Source organism: Anopheles ziemanni, chromosome 2, assembly GCF_943734765.1.
Source record: "Anopheles ziemanni chromosome 2, idAnoZiCoDA_A2_x.2, whole genome shotgun sequence".
NCBI classification, from domain to species: domain Eukaryota; kingdom Metazoa; phylum Arthropoda; class Insecta; order Diptera; family Culicidae; genus Anopheles; species Anopheles ziemanni.
In genome coordinates this window covers 17,218,279-17,244,180 of record NC_080705.1, presented here as the reverse complement: position 1 = coordinate 17,244,180, position 25,902 = coordinate 17,218,279, and the positions used below count along the sequence as shown (strand labels likewise).

Here is a 25,902-nt window from a genome sequence, read left to right as displayed (position 1 = left end):
GTTTTTGCTGCACAAACAAGGTCAAACACTTCCGTAGGAGGAAAGCGTGTTCCATTAGAACGACGGTGAACGATTGCATCGCGACACGGTGGGATAAGAGGCGGGCATTTCAGAAAAATCAAAGAGTGTGTTTGTTAATGGAAGCAAGCATAAAAAGATATCTAAGGAAAGGTCGTAGTATCATTTCAATACATCGCTCAATGTTGTAGCTGTGCAATGCCAAATTTGTAAAAGTGAAAAACATGTTATTTTTAAAGTTTTTTTTTCACGATTTTGAAATACGAGTCGAATTTTTCTTTGAAGTTCAGTACGTTGAAGAGATACACCGTTTTTGAGCCCACCTAAACATCTGCCACTATCCTCCAAATATCCGCCTACCGTAAGCAAACATTTGACGTTCAACTAAATTCGTGAGACCGTACTAAATATATACCAAACGTAACTAAACATTTGCCTCCTGCAACTTGCTAAGTTTATACAAGCATGGTTGATTACGTGTTGATAATTTTGTTACGAGAAGTTTTCTTGCTTAGGGTTTAGTATTCACAGTAGAAAATTTCATTATTATCACATTGTTATCGATGAAATTTATGTAACACGAAAGTAATTGCACAATGAGCTCAAGGTCTTGTATTTGTTCAGGAATGAAGAAACGAAATTGGATATGGCTGCTGAAAACAATATACTTTGATATCTAATTATGTAGAAACTTACTTTACAAAAAAAAACTTACTGCAAAAGCTCTAAATAAGTACTTCGCACACTACAGCTACAATGCTCGTGTTATTCTCTTATATTTAGCTTTTCACCAGATGTCATCGTAATACACGAACCCGGTAGCATCAACATTCGTTTTAGTAGGAGGTGGCTAATTTTTAGTTACGTTTGGCATATATTTATTACAAACTCGTTATTTGAACGTCCAACCGTCTGTTTGGCGGTTGTTTAGAGGACAGTGGCAGTGGTGGGCTCCAAAACGGTGTATATTTCAAGAAAACATCTATATTACTGATAAAATTAACTTTTTCTCATGTTTTAGAACCAGTTTTCGCAAAAAGTAATCAAAATCGGTGAAAAATCCATCAACAAAATAGAAATGTCCACTTGATTGTTGAACCCCCATCCCACTGTGCGCAGGCGCGACATACTTACCAACTACGGAGAGAAACATCGAGTGTCCGACGGGTGGCGTGGTGGAGATCTGGCACTCGTACACACCGGTGTCCCGCTTCTGAGGGTATCGTATCTGAAAGTACGAACGAACGAACGAACGGCCATTGCGCCATTAGCTGCGTGCTCGTGTTGGCGAACAAGAGCGCAAGAAGAAACATAAACAGTCAACTTAGGGCAGGAACAAACAGAGGAAAAAAGAAACAGGACACCTTCTGGGTAGGTCCTCCAGAGGAAAAAAACAGCGGCGCTGAGCCTTCTGGACCGTCCAATGATCGATGGGACACTGGATTGGATGGGAATCGATACGGTGGGCTTTAGACGTCCCGGTTTCTTTTTTAACGGCACGCGCGTATTTGTGTGTGTTTGTCCAACGTTAACTTGCTCCAAAAGGGCGCACAAAAAAGGTGACGGTTTGACATCCCACGCACAAAAGGGAAAAAGAAAGCCGGGTCGAATGTTGGGACTTACTTGTAGCGACCAGTCGTCGGTCTGGGGATTATGTACAGCCTGGAATCGCTGATCGGAAGTATAGGTGAATCTACCTACGGTTAACAGATGAATGTCCCGGTGCCGGACCCAGGACACCTGAAGGAGAGTAGGAAAAAAAGAGATTGGTAGTACACTCTATTAGAATTCATCGTACCGCATCGGCAGGGCAAATATTGTCCGTAGAGCTTTGTCGTTGGATGCATGCAGAGTTTCTTTTTCTTTCGCTCATCCGGCAAAATCCGCACGGCAACGGACGGCGTTGTTGGGCCTGTTGGAGTGTACCTTGGAGGTTCTGATTCCGTTGTTTAAGACCTTTTCCCACCCGGGACCCGGTGTGGAATTTACAATAAACAACGACGTGGAAGAAAAAGGAAGGCTTTGGAAGCGAATTGGAGCCGAGAGATTTGCCGGAGGGATTTGTGGGACGCACTTGCACCGTGCGCCATTCGCTGTTCGTTGTTGCTGTTTGTTGTTGCAGTGCAGTAATTGAAATTTACCGTTTTATTGCCGAGGCTCTTCACCCGGCAGTTGAGATAGGCCGTCTTGCCGACCAGCGCGGTGATGTTCTTCGAGGCCGATAAATCAAAGTGCGGCCCACGGTCGAGCGGCGTCCGGAGCAGATTGCTTTCGTCCGAGTCGTAAATTTCGTTCTCGGCCGCTTCCGGCGCGTGGTGCTGGTGCTCGATGGCCGGATGTAGCTGCTGGTACTGGAGCGGCTGGTGCTGGTGGTGCTGGGGGCGGTGCGCCCCGTTCGGCTGGTAGAGCGCTGGCCGGCTGCGTACCGTCGGCCGCCCGCCGAGCGGGTTCCGGTCGTCACTCAGCTCGGACAGAAACTGCTCCTCCGAGAACGTCTGCAGCGACTTCGTGATGCCTTTGTGGGCGATGGTTGGCCACCGCAGCGATCGATCGGAACCGGAAATGGAAGCAACGGGCGCAATTGGGAAAAAGAGCGAAGATACAAATTAGAAATGGGTTCGCTGGCAGGGTATTTGTGTGTGTGTGTTTTGCGGAAGTCAACCCCGGGTTGATAAATGAGGTAGCTTTCTTCTTCGGAACGTTTCCGACCTGCAGAAAGTCGGCCTCCATGGCTAACTAACTAACTAAATCTGCCGCTCGTGTTGCCTCCCCAACCCCCGATTGTTCCGGTGCTACCCGAGTTGGAGGGAAAATATATTCTAGCTTCAGCTAAATTTAGGACCACAGCATCTCGACACTCCCGGGCGTTGGCGCTGAACTTCCGGATGCGTGCCAATTTCTCGCTGCTGGTCCGTAACGCCCCGGGAAGGTACCCAATCAATTGATGGTCGTCGACCGACACTCTGCTGTCAATTGAAAAATACACACAACACAAGCTCCGATCGGGTGAGTCTCTGAGCGAAGGATAAATTAGAAATCTGACTGGGTCGGCCAGAGCCCGGGTTTCGATAAAGCTGTGCTGTGCTAAATTTCAACACCCTGACATACTGGCGAAGGGATTCCGGAGCGGGTCCCACACTAATCCTATCGACACGCACATACACACTCAATCAGGGTGGCTCGTGTGGGGACAATAATTTCCCGTATCCCTTTTGACTTCCGGTCCCTTGTCCATTCCCAGCTCTGGTAGAAAGGAGGCCGGAGCTTGATCGAACCGATAATACCAAGGATACGGCGCAAACAAGTGAACGAACGCCAGGCAGGAACTACTCTCTCCGCAAAGCAACATACCGCACGCAGTACATCAACCTTTTTCAACATTAATTACTCCCAGCGATCCTCGAGCACAAAGACAAAGGAACGAAGGAAAAAACAAAGCGTCAACCAGCTTTTCCTTTCCCCACCAAGGACAACACGGATGGCCGCAAACGGTGGGACAACCTTATCTTGCCTTTAGGGGACAACGATCCATACACACACACACACACATACTGGACGAGACTTCAGAGCTCCGGAATGAAATGAGACACTTAATTTACTCCACGTTAAAGCAACTCGCCCGGAGCAACTTCCCTCTGGGAGTTTGTTCCTGCCGTTGCGGTCGTTGCGGTGTGTGCGAGAAGGATTTGCGACCCAATTGTGCGTGTGCGTGTGTGTTTGTGTTGGTGCTGAGTGCAAGAATTAATTTATCGCCGGTATCAATCTTATTTCCACTCCCACACCTCTCGGTTTCGGTCGCGGTTTGGAGTGAGGCGGGTGGAATGCTCGAAAAAGTCAATGAAAAGTGACACTAATGCCGTCATCCGGGTGCTCACCGCAGGCCGCCACACACGCACACACACACATGCTGTTGCCTTACGGGAGGTGCGAGATGTTATCACAGATGCGGAACATAAATCACCTGTCATATCGAGTGTGGACTTCCCTTCTCCACCCGACGCCAAACGCAAATGCACACACATCACCCTGCTTATGTCTGCCTTTTTGCAACCGATTCTTGCGTCACCCGATGCGGGTGTGGATACGGAAAAGGATTAGTGGTGGTTTAAATATTTATCAAACACTGGATCCGATGGACATTAATCGGAAGTGAATGGTGAAGCTGAAAGGTGAGTAAAGAAAACAAAACGGAAGTGGCAATCTCGTGCCAATTGGGATATCACGCTGGACCGGATAATTGCACAGGATATTTGATCAAATATTTATCCTACGCACTTGTAAAACTGTATAAGGCTGCCGATAACGGAAGGATTGTTGATTTAAATTGCATACACGCAAAGTAGTGGGCCTTTTCCAAATAGCCTAGACGATTCGAGCTTAATTTGAATGATTTTTCCGACAAAGCGTACTTTACGTTCTCAATATCACCTTTGTATAATACCATCAATTCCTTAAAATTTGCCTCAAACGCAGCGTTGCTTTTTCAATTAATCATTTTTAAATATATGCGTGTAAACCATAAGTTAATTGATGAAACATCTTTTACTTGCGAACAAATTTATTATCCCTGCTATTTGGATATTGTTAAAGAAGATGTTTCATACTTTCGTCTAAACAAATCAAGGTTAATGTTTAGTTTGCTTTTGATATGCAAAACCTTTTTTAAATTTTTATAGATCGTTTGTTTACACCTTTTCCAATGTTTGCCCAATTTCTTTTAAATTGTTTTCTTACCATTGCATACTTTATTTGTGCTCAATATGGTCAAATTTGAAATATGCTACCTAATATTTTTTTCTAAACCTCTCCCTGATAAGCTTTAAGTTGGTGTAAATAGAATATTTTGTTACATAATTTCATTTATTACTGAACTAATGCAATCAATCATATTTAGATGAATTTGAATGAATCAATCAATCACATTTAGACGAAACACTTTCCCCATTAATTGTTATTTTATTACACAATTAGTAACTGCACAAAAAACTAACTCGATTGTCACATTTAATCGTCGCTTTGAGCAATACGAAATTTTTTAAATTTTCTAAATCCCCCATTACCTGCCCCCGCCTTTCCCTTCCGCTCCTGACTAAAACGATTGAACCTCATGGATTACAAAACGACTCGTACGCCGTCAAACCGATTGGTAACGATTATATGGGACCATAATTAGGTTTCCCAGTTTCGCTCGAAGCCAAACATTTAAACCATTGAGGGCACACTTTCGCGTGCTGGGGTTTTCCACGCATTCCACGAATTTCCAATTTGAACCATCGTGGCGAACTGGGAACAGAGCTTATCAGGAACGAACACATTCGTCATTTGGGTGGTGCTGTTCTTTTTTTCCCTTTCCCGCTGCCACCCTCGGGGGAATGAATAGGATTTGTGGCTCGGACGACGAGTTGATTCGGAAAAGTGGAAAGTAAGCCCCTTAACAACGCCAAGGGCGACAAGGCGGGAGCAAATCGGATGATATAAAATTGGCCACCGCCGGGAAATTTGATGGGAAAAGCAGTTAATTAGCTGGCCACATTATCCATCCGAGGGAGCGAGAAGATCAAATTGTTTGCCTCAACAGTACCTATCACCAGCTGGGCAGAGCACGAGCGTGATACCAAAAATTGATTAAGCGAATTGAGTCGCCACGCGGGAACGGAATCTAAATTTCATGGGAATCGAATTCAATCTGGTACCGGCTGGCAAAATTCGGGCTTTGACCGAGCACGTTCAGATGCCGTGTCTGGGATGGGAATCATCAAATTCTGGTTGAAGCCCTTTCACCATTTTTCGATATTGGGTGTACGAGTGTTTGATGACTGATGAGTGATGAATTATGCATCGGACGCAGAAACGTTCACAGGGCCCTTGTCTGCCCGGTCCTCTATTAATATTTTTCGAACGGATCGGTACAGGGTCGTTTATCGAGATGACAGACGCATCATATGTTATATGACTCGATTGACCGAGCTACGGGTGGTAGAATTTCAATTTTGATCATTCATTTCTAGAGTTTGTCAATAGCGCAGGAATCAATACCAATTTTGGGTATTGTTCCTTCGGGCTCGAAAATCATGTTTATCAAAGATTTATTAATCACAGGCATTTATAAATTTTATATGATAAACATTTACTCTGACTTTCAAATTCAAAGAATATCAAAATAAAATACGATGCTTCAAAATACAGACTAGAACATGTTTAAAGTAAAAACATATATCCATTGAAAAGTTCGCGTGTTTCAAAAAAACTAATAAAAACACCGAAACGGTTCGAACATGAATCAACCATATTTTATTCACTCGAGCGTGCAAGTGCTGCAACAAAATTTCGCCTGTCATTATCTTTTCATAATCGCACATTTTTCCACCCGACAAACAGGTGGGACTCGAAAACAAAACGCCTCCCCCATGTGGCCTCGAAATGGTGCGCGGGATCAGTTTTCCACATCGATTGAATCATTCACAAATTCCACCGAAGCGCGTCGTGCTAAGGGGATTCGTTCAATCAATGCGTCGATATCACCCAGCGATACGGTTTGTGTCGAGGACCCCGGCATTTTCATACATTTTGTTCGGATATGTTTCTGCACCATACGCTTCCAGGCGGACTCAGCAATGGTTTCTTTTCGTTAGCAACATGCCACGCGCTTGGGAATTTTCTATCCCATTTCCAGCGACATTCTCCCGGGAAACCCCGCCGGTAATCGGAGGGAAACGTGTCCCCGAGCAAGAAACAGACTGCGGAAAACGAGCGAAACAAAACTGCGAACAGAAAACCATTCAAATAATGACAAGCCTAATCGCATCCGGCCCGGCTCATTTCCAATCCAGTTGCCGTCGAATTTAAATTGATATTTTATGTTCCGCGTGTTGGAAGCGAGAGTGAAAAGCAGTGCACGAACCAGGAGGTGTCGGGGAACTTTTTCCTGAGATTTCTTTCGTTTTCTCTTATCTTTTCCACGGTTGCTCCCGGGTACGTTAGGTTTTTGTGTAGATAAAAATAGGATCAATTTAGGGAAGCGGCGCAAATCCGGTTCTAGTGAAGTTTATTCCCGGCCTAAACGGTGCCAAGCCGTGCGACCAAGTTTCGGAAGTTTGCCCCAAGCCTAACGGTGGTCTTATCGCATGCAAATTATTGGGGTTGGCATCATTCCTTATCGCTAATGCATCATTATTGTGAATCACTCCATTATGGCTTTGGAAGGCTGTCGGATGAAGTTCGATTTTATCTGTCGATATTTTTATTTAGCCATTTTTTTCCGCTGCCGAACATCATTTTATCGCTTTAACGGTATGCACGGTAAAATTATAGATGGGTACAACCGATAGCTAAAAATACATTACGCTTTAATAAACCCTCACGAATATAACTAATATCACAATTAATTTCGAATTTCAGAGCCATTAGCTGGAGAGCAATGTTATCAATTCCAAGCTTCCAGTTAACTGCTTCCATAAAATCAATTCAATTGCGGATATTGAACATGCACATGATAATCATCACACATCAATGACACACAGCAATTCACGTTATTATAGGCGAGAAATTCATGATTAAAGACTAAACAGGAAATTACTGTGGGTTTTTTTAAACTTGTGTCCGGTTCAGGATAGTGTTTGGTCCGTTTCCAACACGGGATTCACCTTAAAGGCTTTAATAGTTGTTAGGAATCAATTGTTAACTCAATTAATATATTACAAATAAATTATCTGACTGCTCCAGCAAAAGTTAGTGAGTTATATGTACAACATTTCCATTTCAAAAGAAACCGAGTGATCTTGAAGCCTGAGTGAGTCAAATCAAGCATATTTTTTTTTTTTTTTAAATGTTCTCGGATAAGGGTTGGATGATTGAAGATTTCAAAGATATTTTCTTTTGAACCACTTTTAATCTAGCTTGTAATTTGATCAAAACATCTCCTCCTCCTCCAAAACATCCTTTTATAAAAAGGACAGATTTCGCCACATAAAAAAATATACATAAACGATTTTTCAAGGTTTCCTTATCCCGTGTGGCTGGGATTTTTTTTAACTCAATGCAGCGTATTTCATTCTTCCTTCCAAAATAGATAGAAGATAAATGGATTACAAAGAACACCGCCGTAAAGCACTGTTAGCTATGGGGTTCCTTCAACTCCGTAAAACCGTCTTCCAAGCCGGTCCCGGATAGCGTACCGGACCATTCCATCGCCGGAAGTATCTCTTGACCCTTTTTTACCAAGCAAGGGTCACGGTGTTTTGAGATTCCAACAACAGGATCGACGGCTCATGAATATTCCCGGCGCCGTAGGAGCGGGGAGTTCCTTTGCTCTCGCTCCCTAATTTAACTCGTTTTTTGCATTTTTGCACGGATAAATTGTATTTATTTGATCGAAAATAAAGAAATATGGTTTTCTGCTTGATTGTATTCCGCGTAATTGGATCTTTCGAACATTATTGCGTTAAGAATGATTTTTTTCTAAAACGAGCTCTTTGGATACAGGCCAAAATGATCTCCAATGAAGTGTTCTGTGTGTTTGCATAGGAAAAATATGTATTTTTATCGTAAGTGACAATAAAGTTCGTTGGTATTTAATGTTCCGTGCAAAAATAAAATGCACTGAAATGTAACTGCTTGCTCAGCTATCCCGTAGGTACACCCGGGAAAAACTCTTTTGATCGAAATATTCCCATACGTACCATCAAACGCAAATTATTTACCCTCACCGGGCGAACAAACAAACGACCACATTTCAATCGGGCCCTCGGTGGTCAAACATTGATTTAAAAATTAATTACAAATTGTATTGTTTGACCTTCCAAATGCCCGCGGATAGCAATTCGGAAAGTGTACTTAAAATTAACCACCTGCATCAGTGTGAGTATGTGCGGAAGAAAAAAATAGGAAAGAAAATATGCTCATACACAAATGGATATGGAGAACAAACAAACCCGAACAAGTCCGTCATATAAATGAAACCATTTCAACAAAGATTCGCAACGGCGCGATGGAATTTTAACATTTTCCCACGTCGTATCGAGCAGGGCTGAAAATTGCTCCCGGTTGCTGTATTCAAACGTTTGACTCACTCGTTCAGCCCGAGGCTGCGGAAGCAAATGTAGCGTTTTTATTTAAATTACACCATTACACGTAATTTATACTTCTCGCACGGTGCACGAGACGCGCTCGGATGCGAAGGCGGTATGGTATTCGTTTTCGAAACGGCTCAATCGAGCGTCGCTGTTTTATGATATTCCCAACCCTCCCGCTTTGCGCACCCAATTGTCTCGCGAGCAAGCGGCAATAAAAATGGAAGTAAATTTACCACCTGCAGTATGATGGCGAACATGATGAAACCGAAAGGAAAAAAACGAACACCGAAACACATAACATCGCCAGTGTTAATTTATCATTTTCGTGCCTCATACGAACGATGGCGCTTTGGTGATAAAAGCGAAGGTTTGTGGAAAATGTTTCAGGAAGGAAAGTAAAAAAATACACCGAACCGATTGTGCGAGCGACAATGAAATACACTGTGACAGCATTGAACGACATCGAGTGTCGTGAAACAAAGAGTGGTGGTTAAAACTTCGCTGAAGAAGAACGAAACGATGCGAACGGTTTTTGTTCCACGAAACGTTAAAACCTTCGACCGAATGGTTGCATCCCGTGAAGAAGCGAAACCATTCGAACGTGCACGGAACTGGTTGAACCAATCTGGAATGAATTTTTGCTCACTTCTACAACTCGTGACGCGGAGAACGGAACTGCGTCAAAGCAAGCGCCACGCAACATATTCTCCCAAAATATGATTCCCCCCCATCAGACGAGCGCGCTATGATGGCGCAATAAAAGCATTCCTAAACTTGCCTCCGAGGGTAAAAAGGAGGAAATTCAATTTCAAGCCTATCGCCAATTTTTACCAACAGAACGAAAAACCTCATCTTTTCTCCCACGTGGTGCGAAAATATGCTTCCAGAATGTGCGAAGCAAACAAACGAGAAAAAATCAACCACATCAAAACAGCTCTCGATAAGCGAAAGCGCGAGATATCATGATCATGTTAGCGGAAATGAACGTGAACCCCGTTTTTTCCGTCTGTTAGTTTTGCTCCCATTTTTTCACCCTCACACCGTGTGCGTAAAAAAGGCAACAACTGTTGGCGGCCGTAAGCCGTCGTTTTGTGGCTGGGTGCGTCTCATTGCGGGCGAAAGCTTCTTCCGATGCTCGCAAAGAAGCGAAGCTGCAAAAACTTTAACCACCTCGAACAGTTTCCATCGTTGATACGATCGAACTCTGAAAGGGTTACTGAAGGCAGCTGTTTGCTGGTGGGATTTTTCGGCCAACTTTGTGGTGTTTACTTTTTTGTAGGATGGAGTGGAGGTGGGGGGGGGACCAGAATTCACTGGTCAACGTTGGACAGACAACATACGACTCGCTGATCAAAGAGGCGAACGATCATACGAGGAATACAGGCCAGAAAAACAAACAAAAACAGTGTGCAGCATTTGCACGCGCCTTTTAATGTCCGTTGCGGAGGAAACAAAACATCATCAACAACAGAACATCGTATGATAACAACGCAAAAAAATAAAAATGTTCCTGACTATCTGGCGTTATCGATTCCAGTCGCATACCGGTTGCCCTTAACTGGTCCATCCACAGCTTCTCCGGTGGTCAATCGAAAAGAATCCCCCACAACCGTTTGTCGTTCGGAAAGTGTGTATGAGTTGAACTCGGTGGCTTTTGTTTCGCGTTGTGGTTTTTTTCTTTTACTTTTTTTTTCGGCCCGTTTATGGTAAATATGATTTCTTTTGAACTGTTTTTGGGATATCTGTTTCAGCGAGACGCTAAGTTTCTTTGCGTGGTGCTACGTATGTGGATCAGTTTTCCTTTGCGTTAGTTTTTCCAACACATTCGATACGATGTTGCCTTTGTTGCCGGTTCAGTCCGATGTCAAGAAAGCAGATCACATCCTGTGTTGCTTTTGTTATAATTCGTCCTTTTTCCAGCGTTTGGTGGATGACTTCTACGTGACAAGAAATTAGACAAAACCGAGGGTTGGATGAAAAAGATTTGCTAATGTGACATTCTCGGCAAGGTTTGTGGCTTAATCGATGTTTAAGCGATTTATTTCCCGATTATGCTTTTCGTCACGAAAAACACCGTAAAATAAGCTTAATACCTACTGTTAGAGTTTTGCTTTGCTTAATGGATTCACCAGACAACTTTCAATACTAAACAAAAATTCACCATTAACAGATAAACGCATCCAAAATAAATTAAATCAATCTAAGTTCTGATGGACAGTTGAATGAAATTAAATGTTTTGCCTTTCGCTTACAGATTCTCCCAAAGTCGTTCATTACGAGTCGTCGACTTCTTCAACCGCAAATATATTTCGCTCGCACATTTACCAGAGTGCAGCAAAAAGACTTTTTTTCTTCAACAAATCTTCGTCTGAAGACGCAAATTGAATGCAATCAAATATTAATCAAGATGGAAGACCAAACGATTCGAAAATGGAACCGCGCACCGGGACTTGCTTTCAATTGTACGCTTCGGCCAGACTGTTCACCGCTAGCGAAATTAGAATTCACGCCATCGCAAGGCACGAGCCGTCGGTGTTGGATTCAAAATCAAATTGTAGCACATTTCGCACCACCACACCATGGACCTAATGTAGCAATTAGAAACGCTTTCGCTTCGTTACACAGCCCCACCGTTACTCGCTCGTCTCCGGCTCCCAACCGTCGGCGAAAAGTTGTGCTATGGTTCCCATCATCGTTACCGTCTACCACCCTTCCCCCCCCCCCTCCCCGGGGGGTAGGGTAATGATTTCTCTTTGTTCGATGCTCGAGAACCAAAAATTAACCACTTGAATTTTCCGAGAAATTTTGCATCCCAATGAAAGATGAATCAAAAATTATTCAAATGTAAGTAATGGTTCGGCTACGTTCCGTTGTCCGGGTCGTTCGCTCGCTGCGGGCCTATGACCTCTGCCACTGAAGTCCGCTTGCGAGGTTTGCGGCAACGAAAGCCACTTCCGGAGTCACCGGAACATGGTTCACGTTCCCGAACCCGCACCGGTTTTCGCTAATGACTTACGGGGGGAGGGTTTTATTTTGCGGGCCGGAAGCAATAGGAATCCGAGATGGGCCTATTTTCTTCCCTTTTATATTCCCTTCAACCCCGTGCGAACCGTTTGTCAAAGTGCCTCACTCACTTTCACGGATTTCCCGGGAAGCGAGGCTCAAGAAAAGGGAAAGTCCGGCTCCGGTCCCCGTTGGGGACGTTGATTGACGTTGACGAATAGCCGGAATGATTTACTTACCGACCTTCACCGTCGTTGGCCTGCCCCGTGCAAACGATATGGAAACGGAAACGTATTTAATATAATTACGCACCGCGCAACCCGGACAGCTCTCCCACCCCGTGCCAATCGGGAGGGTTTCGAATTTCGGGGCCCGAGTCATTCATTATGCTTAGAAAATGCTAAACGGACGAAATGAAGAATGAAAGAAGCTGGCTTCCGATGCGCTCCCAACCGACGTCAACAGTCGGGAGCACTTGAGTGATGAATAAATTTACCAGCGATACGGACGGACTCCGGTTCGGGGGGGGGGGGGGGGGGGGGGGGGGGAGGGTGGAATGAATCCCACCGGGAACCCGTTGTCCGATGGAGGCGCCTGGTCGGTCAGCCGAGCTTTTGTTTTCTGCCACGCTGCCCGTGACGGTGACCTCGGTGAGATGAGTGAAATGTATTTCACTGATTACGGCATCGCTTTATCTGCGACGGTTGCTTAGTTCCGCTTCTTTCCATTGCAGTTATTAGGAAAAACAATTTTTTCCTGCTCTCAGGTTCGCTTTCGGACGAACAAACACTCTCTTGTGCACACGAACACGCAATTGTAATGCTCCATTATTGTCCGTTCCACTCTCTCACAGCCGTTTCGCTTCAAGTTCAAGACCATCGCTCGACTGCAAAGGCAAAGTACCGGCGGGCCTACGGTGGCCATCAGAGCTAATAAATCAAAACGCGGTACATTTTGCCGCGAGCCGTGAGACACCCTCCCCGGAGGGAAAACACCCAAAGGAAAAGCGACCCGCGTAGCATGAATGGTGGTTTAGTCTATGTTGGCTTTAGATTTATGTATGAAATGTTTTCTGCGCTTTGAAGCAATACAACAATAGTTAACTTTGTACCACTAGAGGAAGAACATATTCTGACAAGTTATGCCGAACGATAAAGAATATTTTCTAATTATAATGAAAACCTAACCTGCGCTAAAAACGAAATATGTACTGTACCAGAGATATGGAAAGAAAAATAGTCAAACATCAAGCTCGAGCTCATACACTCTCGAACCGACCCGTATTCCCCGGCGGAGACTCCGACGGACCCGAAGGCTATTATATCATTTCGTTTCAGAAAACATTCCTTATGTCTCGCCTCGATCCACGCCGAGGCACAGAGAAAGCTGTTGGCTTTTCATTACTCTGCGCAATGGAACAAGAAATCCCCGAACGGGCGAACAAGCTTCTAAAATTTCGTTGTCGTTCCTTCTTTCCCCCCCACATGTCCTCCATGCGGGTTTTAAAAGCAACGCAGCGCAAGAATGAACCGCAGATCGGAGATTGTTCACGCACGGTTTTTTCGACACAATGAAGCTTGTGGAAGAGAGTTACTCATTCGTTCCCGGTGGGGTTAGATGGATGGAAAAGCATTGCTTGACAGCGTGGAAAACACACAAAACAAAACCGTCGATTTGCGGTTCGTTGTGATTTAACAACGACAACCGAGGAGGTCATTAGAAACGGAAGAAGGGTATTTTTCCGTTGCGTAACAGGTATGGTTACATCTTTTATTTTGTTGTGTGTGTGTTTTAACAACCATCATTGGGTGACGTAACCCATATCGAATTGGGTTAACATATGAAGGTTTTCATTCCTTAGCTGGTATTTTCCAAATTGTTTTCAATCTTGCTTTAGGCTTTCATGTGTGGCTTTAAAGATTTGTAAAGTGCTTAAAACTAGTTGAAATTATTGACTCATCTTTCAAGCGAGATTAAAGATTTTATAAACGTGTTTCCGACTCATCCTTCCCGGCACGTCCGCTTGAAACGTGAAAAATAAAAATATAAAACGAGCTTCTTCGCCTTCCGGACATTTTTTCAAGCAGTCGAACAAAATTTAACCGGCCACAAAACGTCGAATAGCAGGCCAATGTAGAGATAGTGAATATGATAGTGACATAAAATATGCAAAACTGAACGAGCAATTTCAAAACGAGATCTATTTGGAGTGGGCTTTCTGTTTCCCTGGCTTGCATAACAATGATATCACATTTTTAATCTAAAATTAAAACCCTTTCCAATCGAATTGCATTTCCTATCGGATGAGTGGTGTGACAATCAACTGCAAAACTTGTTATCCTCTGTCAGCTTCGTTTTTGCCCAATGATTTTTAATTATACCTTTCGTTGTACTTACCTCGACTTAAGTAGACGGTGAAAATAAACAATAGTTTCATGCCTGGCTGTGTCCAGTGAAGTGCCATTGCTGTGGAGGAGAGAAAACGGTACAAGAATGAAATGCGGCTCCAAAAATACACGATCGGTTTGATTTCACAGCGGGAAAATAAAACTATTACTGAAACTAATAACACTTGCGGGCAATCTTGTTTCCAGTCATCCTGGTCACCCGGCGTGTGTCAAAGTGTGCTGGAGTGGATTTCAAGGTTTTGTTTTATTGCGGGAAAACATAGCAAACACTGCGAAAGCATACTTCAACACGCGCTGAGCTCACCGGAGAGAGCCCAATAACCAATTAACAGCGGAAACCTGTCAGAGCGCAACGTGGAAACAAATTGAAAACGCAAAATAATAATAAAACGCACCGAGTGCAATCGATCCTCTCGACAAACACTGTGATGGGTACATCTTTTTCCAACCTTTTATTTTTGGTTTTTGCTGAAAATTTGCTACACTAGAAGGCTTCTCTTTTTTTAGACATCCAATTTTTTCTAGCCACCCGCGTCACAAGCGTCGCGTTGAATCCTTTCAATCGTCATCACTCGAGGCTGTCACGCGAGTCGTCGGTGCAGCGACTGTTGAATGATTTATTGGAGCACAGTTTCTGTCAACAGCCAGCGGGGCGGGTGGAGCTCGTCAAAGCCCGAGGAGGGGATGGCAAACCGACCCAGGGGAAACAGGCTGGCCGGGATATAGTTTTCCCGATTGTGCAACTGGCAAAAGTCACACGCGAAACGAGCTGCCTTCAGCAACTGTCCAGAGCTGACAGGTGGCGTTCTCGAACGTGCCCGAAGCCTGCAGGAATGAGTGAGTTGCGAACGGATAGTTTGATCTCCGAACCCGAAACGGTGAAAGGAATTTAGCGAGCGAATGGCAAACTTTCCGCGAAGGGTGTTGGCCAAACCGATGCCTCAAGCCAATCTTCGAGCTTTCGAGCTCGACTGTCCCGGTAGCGATGGACTGATTTTAATTCACTACCTCGCCATCAGGCCCGCCGGGTAAAACCGAGCTTTTGCCACCGTTTGTCAAATTTCACTCCATCCGGTGGTGTCGGTCGTTCCGGAATCCTTGCAACGAAAACCGAAAACGCACGCCGTGTCGCGATGCGGCTACCGTTTTGTCGTTGAATTTTACATTCGGCCCGAAAACTCATTAGCGGCCGTTGGCTGGTGAGTTTGGTTCGAGCGATGAGGCCGCAAATGTGCACGGCGTGGTCACGATCACATGTCACGTGCCTGGCACGCTATCGAACAGCACATTTCTCCGCCGGCCGGAAGGCAATCGAGCGACCTGGTGGAGCCCGATCTGCTCTCGCACAAGAGCGCTACCAATTCCGGTACGCCACTCTTTGCGGTGGCCTGTGATGCGTTGCCATGGTGAGCTTGGCGTTTGATGCCAACAGCGATTGTTTCTAGCTGGTGACTTCGCTACGGCCGAACCGAAAAACCGGGTGAAGATGGATTGGAGGTTTTCCCGGGAACGTTCCCGCCAGCCGCAGATCCCGGAAGTGAGAATGGGAATAATCTAGCGAGCTACGAATGTGCTTCGATTCGGGCGAACATAGTGGCATTTTGCAAATATCAATTAACTGCGACACGTTCGAGATAAAACAAGTTGTTCTACGAATGACACTCGTTTTTGAGATTTAATTAAAGATTTCGTATGCCTAATGAACGTTCCCATTCATTAAACGTTTTGCAAGCTAAATACTTCTTCTAACTAAACAGCTAATGAGAATTTTATCGACCAAAGAGTGTGGATGGATTTGAATTTCCCCAATAGCAGAATGATTCAATACCTCGATATCTTCAACCATCTCGTTTGGTTTGACTATTTCAATCGCTTCAACTGTTTTTACGATTACTTAAACCTTTCACGACCAAGGGAAATATTTTTCCGATCTACAAAACTCGTTACTGTTTGTTCAACTGTTATCAAAATGATACTTTTGATACGAAACATCAAAGAAAACATTATGTCAAAGGCGGCAAATGTCTTTCTGAACGAATAAATAAAAAAAAAGTATCAAAATTAATTGCTCCAAAACCAAAACATTCGTGCGTTCAACCAACAACAGCAACTTAATATTTGGGAAGTTTATTAGACTTGATTAATTTATTATGTTTTTGTTGAAATGGCTAAGATCTGTTTTAAGAACTTTTAATATGTAATTTGTTTTGGAAAGCTAATAAAAAAACTTCCGATATCATCACTTTACTTTTCATTTTATACTTTTATGGTTTATAGAGAAAAATATTTCTCATGAAATTATAAAAAAAACCTACGCAGACTGCTAGGTTTTTCTGGTGATATTCTTTTATTTTACACCCCAAATAGCCAAAATAATATACTTGAATAGCTTCTGGTCCTGAAAGGGTTAACTTATGTCGTGTTTAATATAAATGTCAACATTCTGAGCAAAAAAACTGATCTTAAACATCAAGCATCCATTGGAGTAAAAGTTTTCGAAAATTTGTTTTCATAGCAATTTTTCTAATAGTTACCGTTTACATTGGCATGGTTGAAAAAATAGCTTTAACTTATTTCACCGATCTATTTTCCGTTGACATAATGTTACTTTCCTGATGTATTTCATTTTCTACCGTGTATTTTGTCAATAAGTCTCCCACTTCCCTTCCTCATTCCACCTTGAAAAAAAAAAGAAACCCCAATCAAACATTTTTTCGGCCACATTCCGTGCCGCAAAAGAATGCCTGCACGAGTGCGCGTGAGGCAAGCGAACTGCAGCTAAAAGGGATGCAGTCCAGATAGCAACCGGCTTAAGAAGCAACTTTTACTGCGAATAAATCGATGTGCATCCGCCCGGGCCGTATAACCGTGGGCAAACTGCGATGGAATTGAGGAAAACTTTTGCGGTTGAAAAATTTAACTTCTCCTCAAACTGGGTTGTGAGAATTTTCCGTTTTTTTTGAGTAGTTTCCCCATTCCGACGGTGATCGGTCAGTGCAAATCGCAACGCAAAACCGAGATTGGAATGGTTTCTTTCACATCTTGTAGGGGTTAGCAAGGTTAGGAAAACAAACCACGCTTTGCTCGGGAACCCCGAAACTTGTTTATACCCGTCAGGATAAAGTTAAGCTTTCTTGTTGTTGCCCTCATCTGGTTGGTTTCATTTTTCGCTCTTCTTTATTGCACAACGGTTGGTTGGATGGGGATAATGCCGCTTTACAAAAATCTCTTTGATCAGTTAAAAGCGCAAGCTGCTGCCGGTTGACTTGTTCGCGAGTTACCAACATTACTCCTCTCTTGGGAGGGTGGGACAAAAAAATCATCCTTCTCCTTCGACAGAGATCAACAAATGTACAAGACGCTTGCAAAGAAAGCACGACAGCGTGCGGAAAATTCTTTGAAATTTTACTCCCTTCCGTCCGAGAACAATGCACGCTACTGCAAGACATAAACCCGTTTACGGAGCACCATCGAAGCCGGCGACCTCCGGGATCAAGCTGTGCCATAAACACATCCCGTCCACGCTGCAACCCCAGTGGAAACGCTAAGGGCGTATCGTGGCTAATTAAATGAGACACAGTGCTTCGTAATCGGCTCGATTATCCTCGCACGGTTTGCTGTATGGCTCGAAATTATGCTCCAGCTTGACGTGTGCCTGTGTGTGCGTGGGTTTCAAAAAGGCTGCCACTCATATTGGCCTGATCGTACGCCTGATAGCGCCTGCCGGCTCCGCCCCTAAGAAGTCTAAGTAGCAAACGGAAGAGAAAGGAAGTACAAAATTACGCTACTTGACATGAAAGGATCCGCTTTGGCAAATTATGGCCGTTATTGAAGACAACATCGACAAGGAAAGCTTGCCTTGGTATGGGTGAGGAATATTAATTATTTTCCCTCCTGTTCCTTCGAACATAAAATACCATTCCGTATTGCCGAAAGCTGCGCTCACGCGAAGCTTTTAGGACACCGATTTTGTATTTTGTTTTTCGATGTTGCTAGGAAACGAACAGAGTACATGTTTTTCAAGTGTTCGAGAGGAAAACAAAACGAATTTTCATAGAAAAGAAAACACGTTCACTAGTTAAAAACAGGATTAAGCTTAGGGCCTCATAAATCTGTTTTATAATCTCCTCTTCCTACGGAATCACAACATTCAAGAAACATCTTCATGCCCGAGGCATAAATCAATATGTTCATCCTTCCTATCTCCATTATCTTATCACCCAGATGGTTTATGGCGAAACATATGGTGTGCGTGTTTGTGTACTTAGTGTAACGGCATAGTGCAAAAGATTATGTAAATTGACACTCTAGATAACACACCTGTTCAACGGGAAACGCTCCATTGTGAACGAGGCGGCATAAATTGTGTAATGAATAAATTGAATCACAACTTTTAGCCACTAGCAGCTTTATTCAGACACGCACACACATAAACCTCTTTATCGGCCTCCCATGTGGCCATGGGAAAATAATTTAATAAAACTTTGTTGATTTTATCAACCGCTTCGCATCACGGGCAGCCAAGCCAGACTGCTTCGCACTTTAAACAGACGAAATTATGCATGCTCTAAGATGCTCGAAAGTTGTTATTATTGAATTTAGTTGCTCGTAGAAAGTACGGACCGCAAAAATTCAACAGTTTGGCCTGGAGGAGGTGGAGGAAAATTCTGTTGGTGAACAAGAAAAAAAACAACCTATAATTTAAACATCGAATTTGCTCTCGCCCGCGTAAAAGCATTTTCTCGTCAGGTTGGACTTACGGTCGAAGTAAACTCACCTCACGCAAAAGATGGGTGTTTTCTTTTCATACCTTCGTGCCTACACACACAGCACTGCAGGTTGTTTTGGAATAAAAAAAACTCCACCTGGTGCAAACAGGTTGTTGACGCGTTCGAGCAGCCACAATGAAGGTTCCGCCATCACCTCGAGGAATTGGAAGGCAAATTAAAGAGAGGTCGAAAAAAGTGCTATTTGCAGTGAGATGTATCAGTTTGGATCAGGTAAGCCGTGCCTTCTTAGAAGTGTTGACCCAGCCCTGAAGGTTGAGGCCCTTTTTCCAATAGTAAGCGTATTTTCTTGCTTACAAATGCCGCCAACAGAATGGTCCTTTTGTGTGAGTGGCTCCGGCAGCCCTGATTTACAAGTGCTTGAAAGCAGAATAAATACACATTCAATTGCCCGGAATGTGGATGTGAAGTCGATCCGAATTGAGTGTATGGTAAACATGCACGTGTATCATGGCGTATGATGAAGACGAATGTACTTTCGCTGACAAATCACCAATCATTGGCGGTACAAATATTTTCCTTTTTAAATCACTGCTTGTTATTCAATGTTTAGTTCAACCTCAGCAAGTCAACAAGTTATACAAAAATGTATAACTTTGGAGAAATGGTACAAAGAAATCATTAGGTTAATGAATAAAGTGTATTCACAACCAAAAAAACAAACAACAAAACGAATTCATTTAGCCTCCACCAACCGTTATGTTCTTATGCTTACTACTGCTAGTTCGGCACTGCTTTCCTTTATTGCAAGCATAATTACCTTCAATCACTAATGCTGGTGATCTCTAATGTAAGCGCGCCCCTAACAGTCCATTCCATGCGCAATACGAATCTGCGTGTGTGTTGCTGGGTAATAATCTGATTTTATGATTCAGCTGATGTTGCAAATATGATTCCCTTTTATGACTTTCCCCCCATTCATCGCGACCGGAGGATGGCTGACCTTTCGTATTTTTTTTGTCGCCCCATTTGCCTTCGGTAACACGCAGCACGGAACGGAGATGGTAAGCAAAGGCGAAGAAGCGCCACGCCGATGATGGCTGTCTGAAGAAACTTTGATTGGTTTCATTGCGTGATGATTATCTCGCAATGATGCAAGGAAAGTGACCATGCGGGAGCCATCATGGAACGAGCGAAGAATAAAATATGTGCGCTCGTTTCGTTTTTTGCGCTTCATGTAGCACAATGTATTGTTCTGTTTATTCTTTTGAAGCTTTCCCTCAAGGACAGGCTGATGGGCGAAGAAAATCGATATCTGTCAGCATCTATTGACGGTATTATATTTATGATTTTTCATTTATTGCTACTCGTTTTGCGAATTGGATTTGCTGGGAGCAAACGAAGCATTGATTTAATTTCTCTCATGTTATATTTCAATAAAAATAATTTTATATTTGAGAAAAAAGTGTATCAATATAGTTGTATAGTTATATAGTTCCGACCCAATCGGTTGAGACGGTTATGATTGGTTGTATAACTTAACGAAACGTATGCGACGGGTTCTTATGCTCACACTTTCCAATCGTCCAGCTGGAAAGCGCGCCCCGACAAAAGTGCTGCCAAATCGTGTTGGAACATTCTTCGTGCACGAGACAGCAAAGTTATGTCAACTATCGATTGGACCAGACATTTTCCACTCGGCAGCTGCCAGAGCATTCCGGCCGAGAGAATGAAGCTGTGAAGATTCTCATGCCCCGTACCGGCAGCTGTGGTTTTTGCCGTACTACAAACCCTCTCACACCATGCAGCGGGCTTCAATCGCAAGCTGCATCTGCCAACCAGAGCCAACGGTAACCGCGCCCGGGAGCGGCGAGTGAAGGGAAGAATTCCCGTGATAAACGAAAAGCGGAAGTCCCTATCGACGAAGGGGTTGTGCGCTCGTGAAGGGCCGTGCCGTTGTGAATGTGCCAGCGGTGCAGATTCAACACATATTTGCATAAGCATAAAGCAACATCTTCTTCGCCGAGATGGCTCAAAAACATGAAAGAACTCGGGTACCAGAGGGAGAAGCACCCGTTTTTAACGGAACGGACTCCAAAACCTACCAGGCAGAGAAGATTGAGCAGCGGAAACGAAGAATCAGCCGCAGAGCAAACATTTCGTTAGGCTTCCCATTGCATTCGTGTGGGTTTACCATTATTGTTGGGGCACACTCGCATTCGGAAAACGACGCGGAGACGGTGACGGTTCCCACTAGCGTCGGGCGCCTAATGAAAGAGGAAATTGAAAATTCTATTGCCACGACCGCAGACTGAACATGGCCCGGGCGAGCTTGTGTGAGTGGCAAAGGGTTGGCGGGTAAAAGCTGGCCACCATTCAGCCGTAAACGAACAAACATCGAATTTCTCCAGCCAATCTGTTTACTGGGCAACTTGAAGATTTCGAACGAAAATAGGAAGACGACGTTGTGCAATTGCATTAGTCAAATAATTATCCTTGAATTTGTGCTTTGTTAGGCTAAATCTTTCATACAGTTTGCATATTTAAACCGCATACCGCCATATGAAAGCGAATAATGCAATTTCCAAGAATAAATTACAAACTTCAACAAAATCATAGACCAATCTGATCAAACCAAGTGTTCGTTCATCAACATTCGATTTGATTTGCTTTTGATGTGCATTATGTGTAATCAAGACACATGGTTGTTGAACTCGATCAACGCCATGCTTTGATGGTATGCACAATATTCGTGCTTGTTATAAAATTACACCAATTTGACATCGACGGAAAAGGTGAATATTTCTTTTCACTATCAGAACTTCCGAACATAAATTTAGAGGAAGGAAGAAAAGGTAATACGATGTGCTGACACTTGCCATTGGAATTGCTTCTCTTTCGTGCGCTCCTCAACTCGCAGCTGCTCTTTACTGACAGCTCGGTTTGTGCCAGCGTCCGATCGATTGAATTGCGTATGGTGTAGAATCCTGATAAGATCCCTCCCGCTCCCAAAACCAAGTCCCATTTCGTTCATGTGAATCGAGGGAGAAGAGAACGCTTACAGTCGACGGCGAATGGCTGCCCTTTGAATTGGGTTTCTTGAAAGATCAGCAAGCGGGTGATCGTAATCGAACGGAGCGAAGAAAATAAAACCGAAACCACTTCGAAGGCTTTCGGGACTTCGGGCTCGGCGGAGATAAGGAAAATTGAATTCGCCCGTACTCGATGTGACGTACGCGTTGGGTTCGATTGACAAGGCTACGGGAAGGGAAGTGAAATAGGAAAAAGTAAGGATATTCCATTGCCATATGCGCCTTTCTTGAACGGAAGTCCCACGACGGACCTTACGTGACATTCCCGTCCATGCTGACAAATGCACATGCACAAGCCTAGACGGTTGAAAGTTGTTTCTTCACCATCTTCCTTCTTCGCTCTCGATTCTATAGCGCGTTGCAAACGTTTCATATTTCTCTGGAACCTCATGCTACGTCACCACCTGCAAGGGTTGGAAGACGCTGAGTGCATATGTTCGAACGAGTGCATCCCATGCAACGCTCAGCAATGTAAAATTGATAGAAAAAGTTATCGAACCGACAGACGCTCGAGTCACTTGCCGCATCGACCTGGTTGGTTTCGAGTTCGAGAAAATAAACGTGGGATAGAAAAACCGGTACAGCTGGAAATGCACAACGATCGAGCAAAACGGTGGTGGTAAACACATTTTGTACTGCAATGCCATATGCCGGCGTTGGGTCGCACGGGTCAAAGGGAGTGCAGAGGGAGCGAAAAGTTTTTAAAAGCCATAACCTCTACGTACTCCGTGCGCTTCTGCTTGGCTATTGGAGGGCGATGGCAACGATTGGCTGGAGGAAAAGATAGTTGAAGAAGTCGGATGTTTATTTCCCTTTGGCAAGTTATATATTTCACACATCCTAAGTGGTGACTGTGTAGGTTTATCCACAAACCATGTTGAAAATCATGAAATTTCAAACCCGAAATAGATAAACAACACCAAGATCAAATGGTTCCGGAAATATTTGCTGACAGTATTTGCATACTCCGTAATAACGGTCCGATGGTCGTTTACTCGGGTGTTGGCTAGTGTTGTTTATTTTAAAATCAAACAATTTTTTTCCATCGATGGGAAAAGATGTCAATCGTATCGATTATGTGGCGGGTCGATTTTATTTCGTTCACTAAACTAAAGAGTATACCAACCCGCACATAATTCAAAGTGATGTGCGTTGAAAGCCGCAAAGCCTCAAACAGGCTGTGGTATCTAAGAAATTGTCTGCATCGTTCAATCGAGGCCTTCCACTGTGACCTCCTTCTATTTTATAACGGTGCGGAAAATCGAACGCAAACTGTGAAGACACAAGATCCGGTAGACGCAACCCGTCGTCGGGTGTCGTGAAAAGAGCGCACTTCGTTTGGCGTGGAATGATTGGCAAATCGGGGTGCTAAGAGCCGCGCGCCCATGGTGTCGGTGAAGGTTTACATAAATCTTTCGCTGTTGTCAATTTTCTCCATGAATAAATTTCAAAAGTAACCACCCCGGACTTAAAACCCCCTTCCCACCGCTAACAAGGTAGGTGTGGCGCGTAACAATCGAGGTCTCGTACTCCTCCAGCAGGTTGCCGACCCCCATGATTATCGTTCCGTGTGCTTGCGTATTCGTGCGTGGCGTGAGTATCTTTATGTATGATCTGTTTTATTTTCTTCGAAAATTGGATGAGGTTCGAAATGGTGTCCCATCGCCAGACGGATCTGCGGATGGGCCACCAGGCGCCTCCATCAGACGTTCGTATCTCCACCAAACACCAGGCGCCTCCATCAGGCGTGCGTGTCGTCACCAAGCACCAGGCGCCTCCATCAAGCGTTTGTAGCTGCACCAAGTACCGGGCGCCTCCATCGAAACGGTGGATCTCGGAACGCAATCAGCGCATGATACCGTGGGATTGGATCTCGTACAGCCGGAAGGAATGGGAGAACATCGAAAAGAAAAGGCAAAAGAGTACCAATTGCCAAAGGAGCAGCATCATGCAAAGTCGCAGAAAGCTTATCCTCATCGTCGCATCGGACGCGACCTCCTACCTTGCGAAGCGGAAAGGATTGAACCGGGTCGAAGTGTGCGAACTGTGTGTAGTCGGGATAATAAATCTACCCTCTCTGCTAGTGCGGCACTTAGATAAATGACCATCAGCTGGCGGCAATCCCCCCCTCGGGGCGGCCGTTCCGCCGATAAGCCGCTCCGAGATGGGAATTCCGGCGAGGTGGCTGTCAAAACGTTTACACCCGGCTCGATCAGCATCAGCCGATGCCTTCCGGCAGGCTGTTGGTTGGAATTGGGTGGGCCGCCTTGGTCGCCAAAGTGCCAACCGGGGCGACCATAAGTGCACGTGACCTTTGGGGGTGGCCTCGAAAATGATTTATGCCAAGTCGCTCTGTCTAAGTGCCCCTCCCTTCCTCAGTTCTCTTCCCCATCGGACCACTCAAACTCAATGGCCAACGATGGAGTGTTAAACGCGGCTGGATGTCACAATGGTATCGATAAAATCGGTAGGAAATCGGAAAAGAAGGCTAAAAAAAGTCGACAAGAGAGGAAAGAAAACAACAACAAACACTTCCCAAAGTCCCATAACTAACGGGTGGCTTTGTACAGGGGGGGTAGGGGGGTGCAAAGCTGGGGGTGACTTCCTTCAACTTGAGACGATGTTTTGATACTCGGAACGGAACGAAGTGAAAGCCCTTTTCCTTGGCTCGGCTGGTGCGCAAACAAAGCCGAAAGCAAGGGAAGCTTTTTGTTGTTTTCTTTCACCATGAAAAAGGGTTATGCGGGTTAGGTTGTTTTACTTTCATCGTTAGATAGTCACTTTTACCGGTTACTGTTGATGCAAGGAAGAAAGCATTTTCCTGTTTTGCTGTTTTTTGTTTCTTTTTCCTTAACGTTACCGAAGGGTTTTTGGATTTTTCATTTGTTTCTCCAAACCCTCTGCAATAATCAACAAATGGATGAATGTTTTGCGCAAGCTTGACATCCCGGGGAAAGAAAAATACCTGCACAGGTTTTTCGCAAAAACGAAATGTTTCTCCGTACCGCATTATAGCAGCTTTTTGGAAGACCTTCTCATAAATTGACCACCATAAGGGGTTAAGCTTCTTCTGGAAAAGGAAAGCATAAAATGTATTTGACAACATTCGACATAATTTTCAATGCGATACACAATGATTGATAAATAAAGTTACAGGAAAAACGATCGTATCTCATTGCTAACTTTTTCGCCAAACATGTGTCGTGCACTAAGGAGAAACACAAGGTTGATTTATTATTTTTCAAGAAATTTTGCACATTTTTCCGTTTAACTTACACTAGATTTTATACAATTATGGCTGTTGCTATGCTAGATATTCAAATGTCACAGAAAACAAATAAAATCGTCTTCTTCATACCTTCCAGCAAAACGGCATCAACGGTCGAACTTTGTCGGGTTCAAACTTCACTCTTGAATGCCATTTTCCACTGGAATGCACGCAACGACGACCCACACGCTCACAGCTCGTTCAACTCAATAAGTTGCCCAATAAATTTCGGGTTTCTAGTGACACCCAGCAGTCATTGTGCCACCGCAGAACTTTTCCCCTGCCAGCACCGTTTTCATTGGCACTGCTGGGAAA

The 25,902-nt window shown here is 44.2% G+C and overlaps 1 protein-coding gene across 1 annotated transcript in view; it reads right to left on the bottom strand.

Moving 5' to 3' along the window:
- LOC131293071 (zwei Ig domain protein zig-8-like) overlaps positions 1-23,875 on the bottom strand; it is a 29,161-nt gene extending 5,286 nt beyond the window's left edge. The window contains exons 1-5 of the mRNA XM_058321151.1: positions 23,806-23,875; positions 2,384-2,533; positions 2,160-2,329; positions 1,642-1,758; positions 1,153-1,246 (exon numbers count right to left, since the gene is read on the bottom strand). Coding sequence (XP_058177134.1) covers positions 1,153-1,246; positions 1,642-1,758; positions 2,160-2,329; positions 2,384-2,533; positions 23,806-23,875 — 601 coding nt within the window. The remainder of the gene's footprint in view (positions 1-1,152; positions 1,247-1,641; positions 1,759-2,159; positions 2,330-2,383; positions 2,534-23,805) is intronic.
- Between the last annotated feature and the right edge of the window lie 2,027 nt (positions 23,876-25,902).